Consider the following 17,658-nt stretch of genomic DNA (forward strand, 5'->3'; position numbering starts at 1 on the left):
ACTTCAGGGTTTTAGTACACTCATGGGTCCCTACCACATATCCAAAGGGCACCAAGATCTGTTATTATCAACCTCGCAAGCTCCCCTCCTAAGGGAAGGTATATCTCTTGTCGTGTGGCGTCTTATAACTTTACGTGGTGGTTGGGTTTGCTAAATTATTAAGAAATTTTTACACTTTAAAAAGTAATGTTATACCCTTTTGAAATGTAAATTACTCTGAAATCTATACGATGTTCCTATACGATGTCCCATACGAAGTACACATATGTATTTGCATAGTATTTTATTTTCCGTTACTGCATAATTTTCCCCCGAAATTGTAAAATCTCTCTTAAAAATTAACATGAAAAAGTAATAATATTTAACAAATGACTATACATATTTTTACAATTAAACTAAATGAGCTGCCTAATTTGTGACACTAATTAGAAAATTATGCTCTCGAATAAATGCCTGAAAATTGCCTTTCGTCTCGTCGTCCATCTGTGCAAAATATTTAAAAACTCATACAAGCAGTGCTATAATGACCGTGGACATTTTGAATTGGCCACGCCACGGGGTCAGACGTTGTCGTTTAGCGACTGGGGTGTGGCATGGTCGGAGACGGGGAAACGGGTGGTGTGCTCGTTGTCGGAATGACGATACGATCTGAACCGTGTCGGTTTAAAATATATAAATTTGATCTGCTTATCGTTATCTGCGAATTAACGTGTCGATTTAAAAATATAGGTTTATGCAGGTGGTGCATGCACTCAATAAAATTCAGTTTGCAGGTGTGCTCCAGCAAAGTAGTGGTTTAAATCAAAGCAATTATGTTTAGATACAGAGCTTGTGGGTTGCATTGACAAAAAGTTGAGGGCCATGTCAGGACTAGAATTAAAAGTAAAATTGACTGGCTTTGATTTAAATCAAAATGAGATGCAGTTATTCTATCCTTGTGTAATTAACATGCACCCTAGTTCTCATCAGTGCACATAACAAACAAAACCTTACAAAACGCACTGAGCCTGCTGAGCACCTGGCTCAAGCGAGCAGGGGTGAGGTGGTCAATCTTTCGAATCAATCTTGCCCGTTGGTAAATGTATGGAGTGATTTGGCGTCCTTCCTCCCCACTGGCTACCTACTTCAATACCAGAGAAAGGGTTAAGTCCTTGACTTCTAACCGCCGGTATAAAATGCATGGACGGCGAGACTCGGCGTCACTTTTCTCTTAACGTCCAAAGTTGTTGTTTGTTCAATGGAGACCAGGTCTAAGAAGAGCTTGTCTAACAAACCTTTCCGGCCTCTTAATTAAAAAAACAGTCAAATACACGAAAAAACCTTAATTATTTACTAAAGACTTCAAATTAAATCAGAGCACAAGTGCTCCTGTACGTGTAGACACTTTTCCTGGAATTTTCATTTTTAGTCGTGCACATCTTCTGGTCCCACACTCACCGTAACTAAATTAAACGAAAAATTTGTGTACTTTTTAAATTACTACGACAAAAGTTTAAAAACCTCTGTTGGACCTCGCTGGAAGTTTTGTGAACCTCCCGAAGTTCTTCAGACAATAGAATATGAAGAGGAGGATGGATATGAATAAGATACAACTACATATATTCCGCCACTACCAAGTAGCCCAGTCACCCATCAGTGAAAGTGGGTATGAAAGTGACAACGATGATGGCGAAACAACAACCAGAGCAGCTCATAAATTAGTCACCACTTCTTCGCCTCCCCCATCCTCTCGCCGCCGACCCGAACTGTTCCTGTTCCATTTCCTCCTCCAGAACGCAAACCCCCTTGAAACTGCACCTCAGTTGCACACTGCTACGCGCAAACCATCTTCCGCCGCAGAATTTTTGGAACTTTCTCCATTAATAGCTCACCATCTACCACAACTACTACAACCACGACTACAAAGTCGACCACTACGACGGCCACTACTAAACCAATAAACCACCCCCACTTTCTCCCAGTTACAATTGACACACCACTTTTTACAGCTGGAATCGACCGCAGACAATTCATCTGTACAGAATCCTCCTCTTTCCACAATTAGGACAACGATTCACGAGACACGACACAATTCGATAACTACTAATTCTACAACTGCACATTCTCCACCAGTTTTGCCAACTTTTTCACCTTCCCCAATTGACATTTTGCATGGGTTTATCTGTGAATTTGAGAATGGCAAATTTTTGGAGATGGAGTAGGAAAAGCTTGAACGAATACTATTTAGATCGTACTCTGTTACTCACAAGCTTACGCTGATGTTCAAAAATATTCCTCTTCGAAATTGGAATAACTTCTCGCCGATGAAAATGAGGTTTTTAATGAAGATGTTCAAATTCTGCAAAAAACAACAGCACTTCGTACATCGTGAACGTTGAAATCTTTACAAATTTGTACATATACATACACAGATTTCTTATTTCGTATCATTCTGAATCTCCTGTCCGCACACGTCGTAACCTTGGTCAAACTGGTATTCTGGCAATTCTTTATCTATAAATTTTGCAAATTTTGTATTTTGATTTGACGAATTTTATAATTTGATTATAAATAAATAACAATATGTAATAAACTTACCAAAAGTTTTTTCGCTCTGTTATAATGCTGTGCTTCAATTTCTTTTGATTTATCCTTTAGAACTCGTACAAGGTCCTTCACAATTAAGGCGGGAAGACTTATTAACGACGGACCAATCGAAGGCCTTCCACCACGTGTGACCTTTTTGGGGCTACAAATTCGGATAAAGTACGCTCTCCATTGTCCCGATATTGCATAATTTTTAGATTATAAATTTCGAGGCAATGCTGGCTTGACCAAAACAACTCGCCGTCCTTGTCCGCTATCCCATCATATGGCGATGAAGCTAGCCGAGAAACTAATTCTCGGAATGGTGTATTTTCGATTTCTTCAACTAACAATTCAAAAATGAATATGAAACTATACAGTTCAAAGTCGCTTACATGAATGTATGAAGGTTCTTGTTCCATGTCCCCAAAAGGGTTTTGCATCATGATCAACACACATTTTTGAGATTTTGACTTAGCGTGATTGGTGCTACTTCTCGTCAACTTTGATAACAATTTATTCCTGCTAGTTCCATTTTGGAAGCAAACAGTGCAAGACTCTTACTGAATCATAATAACACGACTCCGAAAGAAAGTTGATCATGAACTACATATCCTCCCAGTCCACAGTAGGCTATGGAGTGGCGGCATAGGACAAAGGAAAGGGGGGGTAACGAGTCCAGCGCCGATTCCTGTACCAAAAGATAGTTCAGAGAATCTAGATTATTTTAAATATAACAACTTGATAATTTCGTGTGCCCAATTCCGAGATATTTGAGTTCAAAGCTTTTACAATTTTTCCAAGGCGAGCCAAATAAGTGTTCACGATGCCCCATATCATATGGTGGAAGTTGAAATAAAACTTTTTTGGCTAGCCTTGGAAAAATTATAAAAGCTTTGAACTCAAATATCTCGGAATGGGGCAGACGAAATTACCAAGTTGTTATATTTAAAATAATCTAGATTTTCTGAACTATCTTTTCGTACAGGAATCAGCGCTGGACTCGTTACCCCTCATTTCCTTTGTCCTATACCGCCGCTCCATAGCCTACTGTGGCGCTCGCGGTTTTATGGACCCCAACGTCTCACTCTTATCCAAGTCGGATTCTCAGGATTCATGAGAATCATAAAAAAGTTTGATTTATTTACATGTACATGATTTTCATTAGAAAGTTGTATTTTCATGAAAATTCGGACTTCATTAAAAAATTTCACTGCGGATTTTCATTTAAATTAAACATTGAAATGGAATTAAAAACTTGCAAGCATATTATCGGTAGTGGCGCAAAAATTCCCACTGTTCAGTGGAAATTAAAAAATAATAATCAGTTCTACCCAGGAAAATAGGTAAATTAAAGTGGATAGTGATATGCAGAAATTCCTTATGATACATCACTCATCACAACATCTCAATGTCATGTCCATGAGTTGTGACCAGCCTGACGATGTGAAGTACATACATATTTAGGCATTTAATGTCACTCCGGCCAAATGAAATTCAGTGACCACGGAAGAAGTCGTGAGGACATGAGAATGATTAAAGAAGACAGACCTACTTATGTATGTACATATTTATTTAAAGGGTGGGGATATTAATGCATATTTTCCTCGGCGAATGTTCAAGTAGAGGTTTTTTTGCATGTGGCAAAATTATATAAATAAAGAAGCGTGTCACGTCCACGTCCTTACTTTGCGTGGTGGTTGGGTTTGCTAAATTATTAGCAAGAAATTTTTACACTTTAAAAAATAATGTACCCTTTTGTAAAGTAAATTCACTCTGAACTTTATAAGTTTTAACCTATGTTCAACCCATGTCAAAAGTTAGTTATAAGGAAAACCAGAACTCCGTAACCAAATTAATGATTAAAATTGTAATCCTTATATCTTACGTGGGATCATGGCCCGAGGAAAGATTAGTTTCAATAAATAAGTCAAAATCAAATCAAATCAATGTAAACTACATTAAATTCAGAGTAAACTTTATTTACTAAATAGAATTCAGAGTGCATTTGCTGTTTAAACGGGTGGGGTCATTTTTAAGAGTGTATTCCTTGTTGTGTTAGGACGCAAATAGTATTCAAGGTCACATTCACTTGTCTTTACAACGTAGAATAATATTTGTCTAGTCCTCAAGCTTAAGTTTGGGTGGTCTCGAAAAATTCAGTTGGGCTTTATTTATTTGTTGTTGTTATTTGTTGTGTTTATCTGATGACCAATAAATTTCAGTGACGTCTTCGCCAAACCTATAAATTTGTATTCTTCAATGTTTATAATTACAATAATTAATTGCGTGAAATGATAACCTCTCCAATTCGCCATTCCTGCTAATACGGCAATGACCAGTGCCGAGCCAAAGTCGAGATCGCGAGGGCCCTTGTACTCGGATGCAAAGAAATGTGGGACCATCTCGACGTCTATCTCCCCACATGTCAAATCCCAGCCGCCCAAAGATGCCATCATTTCCGTCAAGGCCACAAATTTGTGAGCATAATCGGAGAGGAATGAAGTCTTAAACGTCAATTTAAATTTATTGACGCCCGAGAAACAACTGACCAAGGTTAAGGCGGGTTCTTCTTCGTCGGCTACGTCATCCCGAATAGGGGAGCAACACAGATCCACCGACCTTACCCCACCGTGCCGCACATTGTGGTTTTCCATAAATTTAGAAATCCTGTTAACGGCGGTAAGGTTGATGAAGGAGATTGAGAACTGCGCCAATTTTGGTAGGTTTGTTTCCTTGACCAAGTCCTTGAAAATTTTCATGTCGCAAGCATATAGAATTAGCTGCGTGAGATTCGGCAGGTGCAAGTCCAGCTTGAAATAAAATACGGTATGACATTTTTAATCTTGAATAAACCGTTACAACGAATGTAACCAAGGGGTGAAAGAAGTGTTTCGTACGTTAAAATGATTATCATATTGTTTTTGCCCGTTCAAAATTTTTAAAACGGTCACTGAGGTCTCACACGTCAAAAATTTCAGCGTTCAAAATCTGTTAAATTGATACATATCTAACGTCTTTTCGACATTTTTGGCAGTTTAACATTTGTTAACCGTTTTGTGACCTTTAGAGGTCAAAACGGAGGTCACCATTGAATTCACCGCGGCAAATTAAAAACTGACACGCGACACTTTTTCGTCACTTTTCGTCACTGGGACGACGTCATCGTCACAGGTGACGTCCAATCGCAAAATGACATGAATTTTGGAATTCGTCGTTGAAAAATAGTTAAAAATGATGTGTCACTGCCAAAACTGACACGCGACACTTTTTCACCACTTTTCGTCACTGTGACGACGTCGACGTCATTGTCAATGTCACAGTGCCCATCTTCGAACTCATCCTGTCCATTGACGTTAGGAGTTTGCGTTTAAAATTTAAAGTCTCCATGTCTTTCCATTCAAAAGTTATCGGAGCTACGGACAGACGGACGGACGGACGGATATAACGATCTTATAAAGTGCTTTCATCCCTTAATAAAAATTGAGAGAATTGTTTTTACCTGTCTGGGGTTCGTATTGCAGGCAAAATGTTCTAAGGACAAACTTTCCAAGGAATTTCGACAACTATCTAGCATCCTCGTCATCTCTAAAATTTCCAATTGTGAACCACATCGACTCTTAGACCCCAACTTTTTAATTTTTTCACACGCCGTCAAGTCCAAATAGGAATTTTGATCCAGGTCCACTTCTTCAGGTTGGAGGCCGACTTGACCAGGTTGTCGCAAATGGCAGCCATCCAAGCCTTTGACTGCGAATTTATATTTGAAGGCGACATTTCTAAGCAGAATGACTTCAGACTTGGGAGTGGTCGAAATTGAGCAATTTCCTGTGGTGGTGGCGCCTGCCTATCGCCAGGGTTAATATTGGCGATGATCGAGATCTTGGTGAGGCGTGGGAAATCATAAGTGGTCCAAATGTCCTGTAGTGGCTTAGACGCTTTGACCCCAGAGAACTCGAGTGTTTCCAACTTGTCGTGAATATGGGGCAAAATGTTTTCAAAATTTTTGGGCATATTTGTTGAACATGAACAAGCATCGATGCACGAACAAGACGGGTCTCTTAAAAACTCTATTTTCACGTTCCTAGCTAGGTGGAGATCGAATGAGGCCAACTCTTCACGATTTGCGCGGTTTGGCGGTTGCGAAAAAGTTATCCGAACTAGCTTGCCGAGGAAATTGGCACCCATTTTCGCCCAATCTTGACACACGCCGCGAGCTAACTTCAGTGGCGCGATTTCCAAATAGTGTAGGACTTTTTCCAGCACCTGAAATAATATTTGCACCCATTTTATACATATTTATTTATTTTGCCCATAATATCCAAGATTGAAAGTTATATATAAGTTGGGTAAAATTAGTTCCTGCGAGGACTCTAACTGAACCACAGTTAGAGTTCCTGGAAAGTGTATTTGAAAAAAAGCACACGTAAAACAGATGAAAAAGTGAGATTTTTGGAGCACACACGATTTCGTTCCAGCTGCCAAACGTGGTGGCTGCAACTCTCACCGCCACCACCACCAATCCCCACATATTCTGGCATCAAAAATGACGTTGAAGTCACATAGGTGGCGTCGGCACCGCCATTTAGAGCATCGAATTTGGGGAGACGCGACTCCGACATTCGAGAGAATATGCTCAAATTGGGGTGTCCACGCCACCTATGTGGCTTCAACGTCATTTTTTGAAGCCAGGATATGTGGGGATTGGTGGTGGTGGCGGTGAGACACGGTGGTGCACCACCGTCGTGGGCCGAAGCACGCACTGCTTGGCCGGGCATCAGCCATCACGCGCTGCGTGAATACTATCGATTAAGCAGAGGGTATCCGTCCATAAGGCTAGGTGTGGAGGTGTCCACAGGCCGGACCGCAGGTCCGGCCGTACCAGGATCCGGTTAAATAGTAGCGTCGCCGGACAATAGAAATATCGAAGAAACTTAAAATACCTAGAGGTGCCACTTCAACTCAGCTTGACTCGGCTTATTGAGTGAGTCGAGTCAAGCCGAGTCGAGTTGACCGTAAGTAAGCCGTCAACTCAATAAGCCGGCTTATTGAGTTGTGAGTTCTGAGTGAGTTGAACTCGGCTTGACTCGACTCACTCAGTAAGCCGGCTGGCTCAGCCTCCTCGTACTTACATATATTTATTCACTTCGTTCCACACCACTTTTTTTAAATTTTATCCATATTTGCAATTGTGGAGAACATTATGATGATGTGTCTCACTCATGAAGGCCCGGGTAACGTAAACCGCTAATATTCGCGTACAACATTAAGTCAGCTGCTGATTATTTTCATCCTGGTGAAAAATTTAATTAAAATGGGTGACTTGTTACACTAAATTTAGCTATAAATATTTTAAATCGACAGTATAATCCTCATAATTATTAACCCATTTGATATTTTGCAAACAGAGCATGACGATGCGTCCCGATCGTCTAACGAGTCCAGTCCGGCTTCAAATTCTGTCGGTGATCGAGAATCGGATTTTGGAAATCGGAGGCAAAGGTCGGAGATGTATGATCACTTTTTTTTAACGTCGAACAAAACCCAATATTCATGCAAATATTGCTTGTAAGTCTATATAGAATTTAAGCTGAATATGTAAATCATGTGTTCAACATCAAGTTTCCATGATTGTTTTTCTATTTTTATGCAGGAAACCTTTATACAAAAACAGCGATGGAGTAACCTCAAATATGAAAAGGCACATGTTATCGGATCACCCATCAGAGCTACAAAAATCAGAGAGTCTAAATTCGATTAAACGACCTCGTAATTCCTCTCCTTCCAACCGACCAGTAAAATAATTACACAATATTAGATTGTGGCATTTCAAATAAAACTGACTTCCGTTTAATTATCTTGGTTAGGAATTAACTCAAGAAATTCTTGTCAACGCCTTAACCGAATTTGTTCTGGAGACGGACCAAGCATTTAGCATTGTGGAAGAACCATCATTTCGACGACTTTTGGATTTGCTGAAGCCCGAAATAAAAATTCCTGGTCGGACTACTATACGTTCAAAAATATCGAAGAGATATCAGAAGGAAAAACAGCGGATCGCGTCCAAACTACATGTAAATTTTGCAAATTGTTATATATCTTTTAACATCCAATTTATTAATTGACAATAGTCTTGAAAACTAATTCCTGAATGGTTAATGGAGATCACATTTATATCACACAAAGATTTAACCCTTTAACTCGTAGCTAAGGCAATTGTCGTTTTGTCAGAAATGGTTTAATTCGGGAGAAAGACAAAAGTCTTCCTGAAAAATCGTGGTCATGGCGCGGTAGGAAGACAATTGTCGTTTTAAGGAGGTCATTGATTTTCACCATTTTCTCTCCGCGACATAAGATTTGTTGGAATTTTGAGGGATTTCTCCTATACCAACACAATGCTAAATTTGAAAATTTTCTTACCAAAAATTTGGATATTTCCCAATCAAATGCAATGTTAGATTTTTGATTTTTTAGTTTTTTCGAGTTTTATCAAAACTCGTGAATTCCTCCTCCCGCACCATGACCACAACATACTTACAACGTCCCCGAATTAATGTATTTTCTTGTAGTAAATCATACTCGTTAAAGGGTTAAACATTTTTCCACTCGTTCCAGGAGATTCCAGGAAGGCTTTCCTTCGTCCTTGATTGCTGGACATCTTCCAATCAATATGCATTCCAGGGGATAATTGTTCAAGGCATATCAAAAGATTGGCAACTCTTGTCGCTGCCCCTTGATTTAACAATCCTCCATGGGTCTCACACCGGCGAAAATTTAGCCACCCAATTTTTTAAAGTCCTGGAGGAATTTGACTTATTAAATAGGAGTGCACTCCATAACAAGCGACAACGCTTCCAATATGACAACTTTTTTTACCCATTTTAAGAGACTTATGTTGGAAAAGGTACGAATAATGTAATCTCATTTTTAGTTGAATAGAAGTAATTACATGTTCTAATTAATTTCATTTCCTTAGAATATTGACTTCAGTGTCGAAGATTTCCGTGTCCGCTGCCTCGCACATATTCTAAATCTTGTTTGCCAAACTGCGCTGGATAGTTTACGGGACATATCTGGCACAAATATTGATGACATTGACCCCGCATCAGATGGGACCATGGTTCCTGTTCTCACTAAGGTAGATCCGCAAAATTCAAGAATTGGGCAATTATTTATATTCGAATTTTCATATTTTAGCTTGACAAATGTGTCGCATTCGTTCGAGCTTCGCCTCAGCGACGTGAACAATTTAGAAGTCAATGCAAAATTTTCGGACTTGAAGAGAAGGAATTACTTTTGGATGTTCGTACCAGATGGAACTCTACTCTTTTAATGATGGAGAGAGCATTTGAATATCAAAAGGTAGAAATGCCAAATTATTAGAAATGGAAAATATGCAGATAAATAATTACGGATATAATTCTAGCCGTTAGAGTGCACTCTTCGGATGGAGTCAAAATTAATCGGTTGGATTCTTACTCAAGAACAGTGGAAAATGGTCCATAATATGACCTGTTTCTTGCAGGTTTGGCTAGAAATTTGTGCATTGAATTTGACCCAGTTACTGGGTACATGTATGTATGTGTATATGCATGGGAACATAGTTCTAAATGCATTTTATAAATTAATATTTAGCCCTTCAAAGCCATGACAGAACTTATGTCAAAACAGGATTTCCCGACTATCTCCTTCTGCTCACTGGTTTACTCCAAAATTTTCTTACATTTGGAAAAATACCGCGTGGACGCCAAACGTAAGTTAAAAGCGATTGATCCAAAAACCGGGAGACCATTTCCCACGTGGGTCCGGATCGCGGCAAAGGAAGTTCATGAAAAACTGGACAAATATTATCCATCATCAGATGGACTGGCTTACGTAGTTGGGACAGGTTATGATTAGCTTTTCGGCGAATTTAATTACTTTTATGTTCAAATCACTTAAAATGGAACCTTTTTTTTAAAGCCACGAGAGATTGTCTTTAAAGGGCCATTCAACGAAATAATGAGCGCCATGTAATTCCTAATTTTTGATTTCATTTTTTGATACAACTATTTGGACAACCCCAGTGTAGGTTAAAAAGGTTCCATTAGAAGTTAGAAGTTCCGTTAGAAGTTCCCGACTGCTCATCTAGTCCAGGGTATCTCCTGTTTTTTCTATATTCATTTTGTTCCCTAGATCAAGGATTTTTCATACTTCCGTAGACATATCTGGCGCAGCGCCATACTTTAAAACCTGAATCTTCCACCTCATTAATTTTTGCTAGTCACGTGGGATTTACAGCAAAAAGAAATAAAATTATGAATCTTTACCTTTTTCAATTTGCTTAGAATTTTCCTCCGAAACCCCATTTTCATGAAAATTAAGAAATTTTGGAAATAATTTAAAACTATTTGCAAAATTAAATAATTACATACATAATTAATTACGTACATACATAATTAAATTCTTTAATAAATTTGGTTTTAAAAACTTTGTCTCCCATAGTGCTGGACCCGCGATGCAAAACTGAGTGATTTTCATCAGTTGGATTCTGTTCTAGTGCTATTGAGAAATACAGGAGGTAAGTTCAACACAAAATATTTTAATGTGCACCTACATTGTAATTTATTATGTAATTTGATAATAGTCGAATCAAAAGTTATTGGACATCCTCATACGCAAATGAACAGGAGATTAGCTCGGAGCCGTTAGATGAATCGGATGAGAACGATTTGTTTATGCAACTGCATAGACGTCATAATTCTAATGATGAGATTACAAGATACCTATTGCAGCCAACGATAAGCCCGAACGCACTGGACACCGGTGCGCTAGGATGGTGGAAGGTAAATATTAACCAGTTACATAAGTTAAAATACAATGTGGTGAAAATCTAACTTTTTATATTTTTAGAACCACGAGTCAGATTTCCCAACACTCTCAAAAATTGCAAGGGATTTCTTGACTGCAGCCGGGGCAGGAGTTCCAGTAGAGCGTTTAGTTTCCTCTGGATCAACTCTATTAACCCCCAAGAGGCAAAAAATGTCGCCATCAACAATACAGGAGTGTATTTGTACGAAGGGCTGGATAAAAGCCAATTACCAAGAAATATTTAAACATGATCTTTGTGTCGCAGTGGCTAACAAAATGGGAGGAGGGGAATAATATTAATATGTGGCAACATCATTTATTAACTTACTCTCCAATATCCAAATAAGACAACTTTCCAATTTGTCGTTTATTTCAATTGAATAATTATTTCATTAAAAGTCAAGAAAGGTGTTAGTTTTTTGTGCTCAACGAAACACACAAGTTAACATATTTTATATAAATTTATTGTAAGAAATAGTTTGACCTATTTAATCACTTAAATTGAGGATGTATTAAAATTAGAAGCTTAATTTGATCATTAAAAATGTTAAATGGCAAATAACTAAACACCAATATATGTAAATAACCAAATAATCCTAAATGAAAAATACTTCACACATTTTTTCTTCCGAAGCGCACACAAAAATGCAAATTTAACGCAGAATATTTAACCGTGTCAAGCTACACTGGTGGATGTCAAGGGTTTTTTTTGGCCAGAAATGGCTTAGAATCTCACAGCTGAAAATGTGAAAGGTAATGAACCCAAGAAAATTAAATGGTTTCGTTTTATGTTCAATTTTCAGAGCTTACAAGGTTTATGTAAAAATCGAGAAAATTTATTGAGCTAATTCACGCATTTTCATTCGTCATTTTCGACAGTCGTGTAAAATCCGTAATTTCTTAAAATAATTTTACAAACGTTTAAAAAATAAAAAGACAAGCTAGATTTGACTACGTTTACAAAAGTTTGAAACCTAATTTTCCCTAGAAATAGTTACACACATTGGCAAGTTTACAGAAATTACGTATTAAAATACATTATTAAAATACATTGCTACCAAGGCCATAATTGGTCTTCATTCTAAAATCCAAATTAATTTAAATTGACAAATTGAGAAAAAGGTTGGATAAAAAAGTGGAAACTTAACAAATTGTCCAAGTGTCAAATATTACTACGTGCGTAAAAACATTTGCATTAGCCCTTAGTAAACTCGGCAGTAATAATTAGTTACGAACTTTAATTTAAGAATCGTTACTATAAGCACACTTAATGCACGCGCATACTTATCCGCGTATTAATAAGCAGACTTGACTCACTCGACTCACTCGGCTTGGCTTGGTTCTTAATGAGTCGAGTCAAGCCAAGCCGGCTTGCTTCTAACTCGGCTTGCTTGGACTCACAACTCAATAAGCCGGCTTGGATTGACTCACAACTCAATAAGCCGGCTTGCTGGCAACTCTAAAAATACCTATGCATTTTCTGTTCCAAAGTGGTTACACGTGTATATTTAACGTGTGTATTTAAACGCATATATGCAAACGTATATTTCAGTTTTCGATTTTTCACGGCGGAAGCGACTTCAAACATTGTTATATGTCTTTTGCCCTCCAAAATTTTTTCAGAAGAAAATGTTCTGAATCTTGGCCTATCGGTTACATTAAAAATCCCCTGGAAATTGAAGGAAAGAAATTGTCCGCACATACTTTTGGCTTATGTGGCTAAAAAATTGCGGTTAAAAAATTGCAGTTACAAAATTGCGGGATCATGTATAAACAAAAATTGTGTCCTCGTAGAATTCAATTAGCCGCACTAACAATTCATGAAGTTGTATTCACCTATTTTGATTTGACCAATTTTAAATTTTTCATAAAGAAATAAACTGAATCGAATTTTTGCATTTTCTTAATTGCGCGTGATTTCGCCTGTCGGAATTTTTACATAAATTGTAGGCCAAATTAGAATTTTTCACAACGGCTTAACGTTTCAAAGTCTAAACTGATGTCAAGCATCAAAGAACACGTTTCCTCAGAATTACATTTATCTTATTTACAGAACAATTAAAACATGTACTTTAGAAATTATTTTATTAAAAATTCTTTTTTGCATTATTTAGTTGTTATCAAAATTTCGCGATAGCGTCAAATGTTAAAGTTTGAAAATTTTCGGAACCGTATGTTTATAATTCTATAGAAGTAGCTCAGGGACTCACGTTAGTTGATAAGTGTAAAAGCTATAGACGGTGTCCATACCAAACCTTGAAGCCTTGGCAGCTGGATTTTTTATTTTTGAATTTCCATCAAAAATAGGTCACAGCCTATGAAATTAGTGTAACAAGAAAAATTTTGGAAAAAAGTTGCTACAACCCTCCGTAATGACCATTTTTGTGATCTAGAGTAGGGTTCGTAGTCGATTTTTTCGCCATTGTTTGACCTAGAAAGCTGAAATTTCGGATTCTACACCGTCTTGACTGTCCCCAGGCGAGACTTTTTCGTTTTTAGGGCTAATGTCGAAAATGACCTCAAAACCGGTCACTTTTCGACATGCACATTTTCCCATGGTTTTATAAATATGATGTCAAGTCTCACATAACCCCATAAATGGGGTATCGTGAGAAAGATCTCGGCAAGTGGATTCAGAATATATATACTTTGTAGGGTCTGCGACCACCCCCTGATTAGAGGCCAATGAGTAATGTTGAGTTTTCGTCGGTCTTTTGCTATGTTGGCTCTCAATCTACTGCTGTGTTAAATGCTGTATGCCCAAATTCGTAACATTCTTTGATTTTTAGAAAATCAGGGGGTGGTCCCAGACCCCACAAAGTATATATATTCTGAATGTTGTAGCAACTTTTTTCCAAAATTTTTCTTCTCTTGCACTAATTTCATGGACTGTGACCTATTTTTGATGGAAATTCAAAAATAAAAAATCCAGCTGCCAAGGCTTCAAGGTTTGGTGTGGACACCGTCTATAGCGTTTTGAAAAATCCTGATTTATACTGAAAATTTATTAAAGGGTTTCGCTTTCACAAAAATAAACACATTCCAGAAACAAAATATGGTCTGGCTACTTTCTTTGTGTGAGAAATTTTAAATTAGTCCCGTTAGAAATCGGAGAAAATAACTTCATGCGTAAATAAGCATTGGAACACCTTAATAGAAAATCCAATTTTCCTCGGATTTTCACAATTTTTGTAATTTCTTTAAATGCTTGTGAAACTGGCCTCGAAATTGGAGTAGACAAAGATTAGTTTAAAATTATTTTAAAAATTATTTGGTCCAATTTGGGTAAAAATTTCTCAAAATTTTCAAAAAAAATTGCACCATTGGGCCTTTAGCTCAGACACTGGTCAGGTGGTTCTTAAATATTAATACGGGTTATTTATCTACTAAAATGACACATTTGAAGCTGTCATTGATCATAATCGCAATTGCGAAAATCTCACTGACTATTTTTTTCCGCCTGGGACCCCCTTTTGGACTTTATTTTTTAATTTGAATGAAACCTCGAAAATCGTGTTCAGCATACTTGAATTAGTGGGTTTAGACCAATTTTGGGTCTCAAAAATTTTTTATTTGGCGCAAATGGGCGGTAGTTAGTTCGTGAAGGGGGTTGACATCTCCCTGTTTTCTGAGATAACCACTGGACCGATTTTGTCCAAAATCGTATATAATTTTGAATTCCAGCCTGAAACAATTTGTTTGGTGCAAATTACATCTAACTATGACCTTTGTAATGCAAACAGCAGCATGTCGAAGGTCAAGAAAAACTTCAAGTTTTTATGCATAAATATCACAATACTTGTGCACATCATCATAACTTGAGCTTAGTGTGACGAAATTTTGCTCGTGTGCATTTTACCCCATTTGGCAAGAAAATTAAACACTTCAAACGCGCATTCGATGAATTTAAAGATTTTTCAATATTTTAAAAATTGGCCGGGAATGGGATCAGCGTAACGGTTCTTTTTGTATTCACACTAAGACAATGAAAATATCTAAGGTAGTAATAACCGAATATCATCAAAAGGATTATGTTGGTGCGAAAGCACATGTTTATCTGCTGCTTAATTTTATCACCGTCGAAAGGACGCACACTTTTGAACCTTTCGTCAAAACTTCACAAACTTTTTAGCCTAATCCTTCCCGAATACTCCCTATTTGTTTATTCAATGATGTAATGCGAATTTACAAGATCAATATCAACTGTTCCAACTTCGGGTGGTTGAATTTCGTAGCACACGAATTGTTATTTATTTGTTTAAAACGGCGTCAGACGACATATTCATTGAGAAATATTTATTATATTGCGCCTATCCGGATGAAGTAAAGGTTTTCCCGACCTACAACATGAGTCAACTCCCCAAACCAACTAACTAGGGATACCCTTTTTATGATAGTTGAAAAATTAGTTCTAATTCAACTTTTTGCATGCACCAAGATATGTTTTGATTGCAAAGTGCAAAAATTTTTCTGCAAAACCAATTTGCTAATTTTTTAATAGCCTTCAAAGTTGGCGAAAATGGGGGGGGGGAATAGGTGGAGTGGGAGCGGGTGGAGATGGGGGCGGTCGTGCCCCCCACTATACACTAACCACCTGTGACGGTCATTATTATCTGTGTGACCCAAGGAAATCCATCAGTAACTTATGTTTGATAAATTTAGTAACTTATGTATGTTTACTTGAAATTTAATTAATTGTAAGAAAATTTAGTTAAGTGAATGAAAAAAATTGATGCATGTTGAAGGCATTGTGCGCAGTGGTAAGATCAGTTTGCCCAGTTTGCGCACCAAATACTTAAATCCTATTGTTATTTTAGTCATCTGCTCTTTCTCTTTTGTTAAAAATTCTCTGAAAATTGTTCAATTAAGTAATCATATTAGCAATTACCACTCTAAATATGGCGAAAATCATTAAAGTGTGCCAATTGTTACTAGAATTAGTAAAACTAAAATATGACACCGCTGGAGTACCCGCTGGATAATTGACAGTGGCTTAAATCTTAACGACTTAGCAAGTGAAGGACTGATTTTAATCAAAAATTTACTTAATTTTTCAACCAGTACATGTGAAACGCTCGATGCATTGGAAATTTCCAGTGACGATGAAATTGACATTTACGGTGACAGTGCAGCTCAAACCGACGCAATTTCCGAAGAATCGTCATCGCAGGAATGGGAGGTTGAAAGTATCGAACATAATAATTATAATCTCGAAGAAATGATAAAGATTTAAAGTTTTACGACAGTGTTAAGTCAAATAAATTGTTTAAAACTAGACGACGTTTCCCTAAAATATCAACTTATGCAACAATTTCTCGGATGAACACGTACATCGACCAGAATGGCAACAAACTGAAGAAGTTAAAAGATATAGAAGATTTTGTGTTCGAAAGATTTAATTTTGCAAGAGAATCTGTAATACACATTGGTGAAGTGGATTTAAAACGCTGGGGAATTATAAAATCTAAAGAATTATCTTTGCCATTCAAACCTAGTTCAACTTGGGTCCATAATTTTAAGATTAAACATTGAATTGTGTCGCGAAAAATAACCAGATCATAATGACCGTAACAGGTGGTGGTAGTGTATAGCGAGGGATACGACCGCCCCCATCTCCACACACTCCCACTCTGCCTATTCCACCCCCACTTTCGCCAACTTTGAAGGCTATTAAAAAATTAGCAAATTGGTTTTGCAGAAAAATTTTTGCACTTTGTAATCAAAACATATCATGGTGCATACGAAAAGTTAAATTAGAACTCATTTTTCAACTATCATAGAAAAGGTATCCCTAGTAAGTGTATTTCATATTTATCAATTTTTATGTTAACAAAGTCTCCGTGTTATTATCAAATTGCAAGCTTTCGACTATACATGCAGTTATTCATTATCATCAGGTCAAGTATAGTCGACAAACTAAACATCATGCCAAGTTCTGAATTCATTGTTGAAAATGTGGAAAATTGTATATTGTTACATGGTTATAATGATGGTTAATATAATTTTAATTTGTCGTTGAGGACTACTGATGTGGATATTGTTGTAAAAATCAAAATCAAAATTATTGCAAAAGCAGATAACCAAATGGGACTGACTCCAACTCATTTTTTAAGAGCTTATTTTGCTATCAATGCGTCTGATGTATAATATATTTCCTTGTGAAGAATTGCTTAGGTTCATATTGTCCTGAACAATGGGCGTTTGTGTGAGCGTTTGGTTCGAATTTTGGGTTTGAAGTGTTTA

General features: G+C 37.3%; 2 protein-coding genes across 2 annotated transcripts; one reads left to right on the top strand and one right to left on the bottom strand.

The window, feature by feature from the left end:
- Positions 1 to 4,584: 4,584 nt before the first annotated feature.
- LOC118437424 lies at positions 4,585 to 6,786 on the bottom strand. The gene is made up of 3 exons (XM_035856417.1): positions 6,068 to 6,786; positions 4,868 to 5,378; positions 4,585 to 4,807 (listed from the first exon to the last, which is right to left on the bottom strand). The coding sequence occupies exons 1-3, from the start codon at positions 6,149 to 6,151 to the stop codon at positions 4,740 to 4,742; spliced, it is 663 nt and encodes a 220-aa protein (XP_035712310.1). The 5' UTR covers positions 6,152 to 6,786; the 3' UTR covers positions 4,585 to 4,739.
- Positions 6,787 to 9,457: 2,671 nt separating this feature from the next.
- On the top strand, positions 9,458 to 12,950 carry LOC118437313 (zinc finger BED domain-containing protein RICESLEEPER 2-like). Its single transcript, XM_035856254.1, has 8 exons — positions 9,458 to 9,469; positions 9,542 to 9,703; positions 9,763 to 9,927; positions 9,992 to 10,090; positions 10,201 to 10,453; positions 11,050 to 11,125; positions 11,192 to 11,390; positions 11,458 to 12,950. Exons 1-6 carry the CDS (start codon positions 9,458 to 9,460, stop codon positions 11,076 to 11,078), a joined length of 720 nt encoding a protein of 239 aa, XP_035712147.1. The 3' UTR covers positions 11,079 to 11,125; positions 11,192 to 11,390; positions 11,458 to 12,950.
- Positions 12,951 to 17,658: the final 4,708 nt, after the last annotated feature.

This window comes from Folsomia candida, unplaced genomic scaffold, assembly GCF_002217175.1.
Source record: "Folsomia candida strain VU population unplaced genomic scaffold, ASM221717v1 Fcan01_Sc013, whole genome shotgun sequence".
In the NCBI taxonomy this organism is placed as follows: Eukaryota; Metazoa; Arthropoda; class Collembola; order Entomobryomorpha; family Isotomidae; genus Folsomia; species Folsomia candida.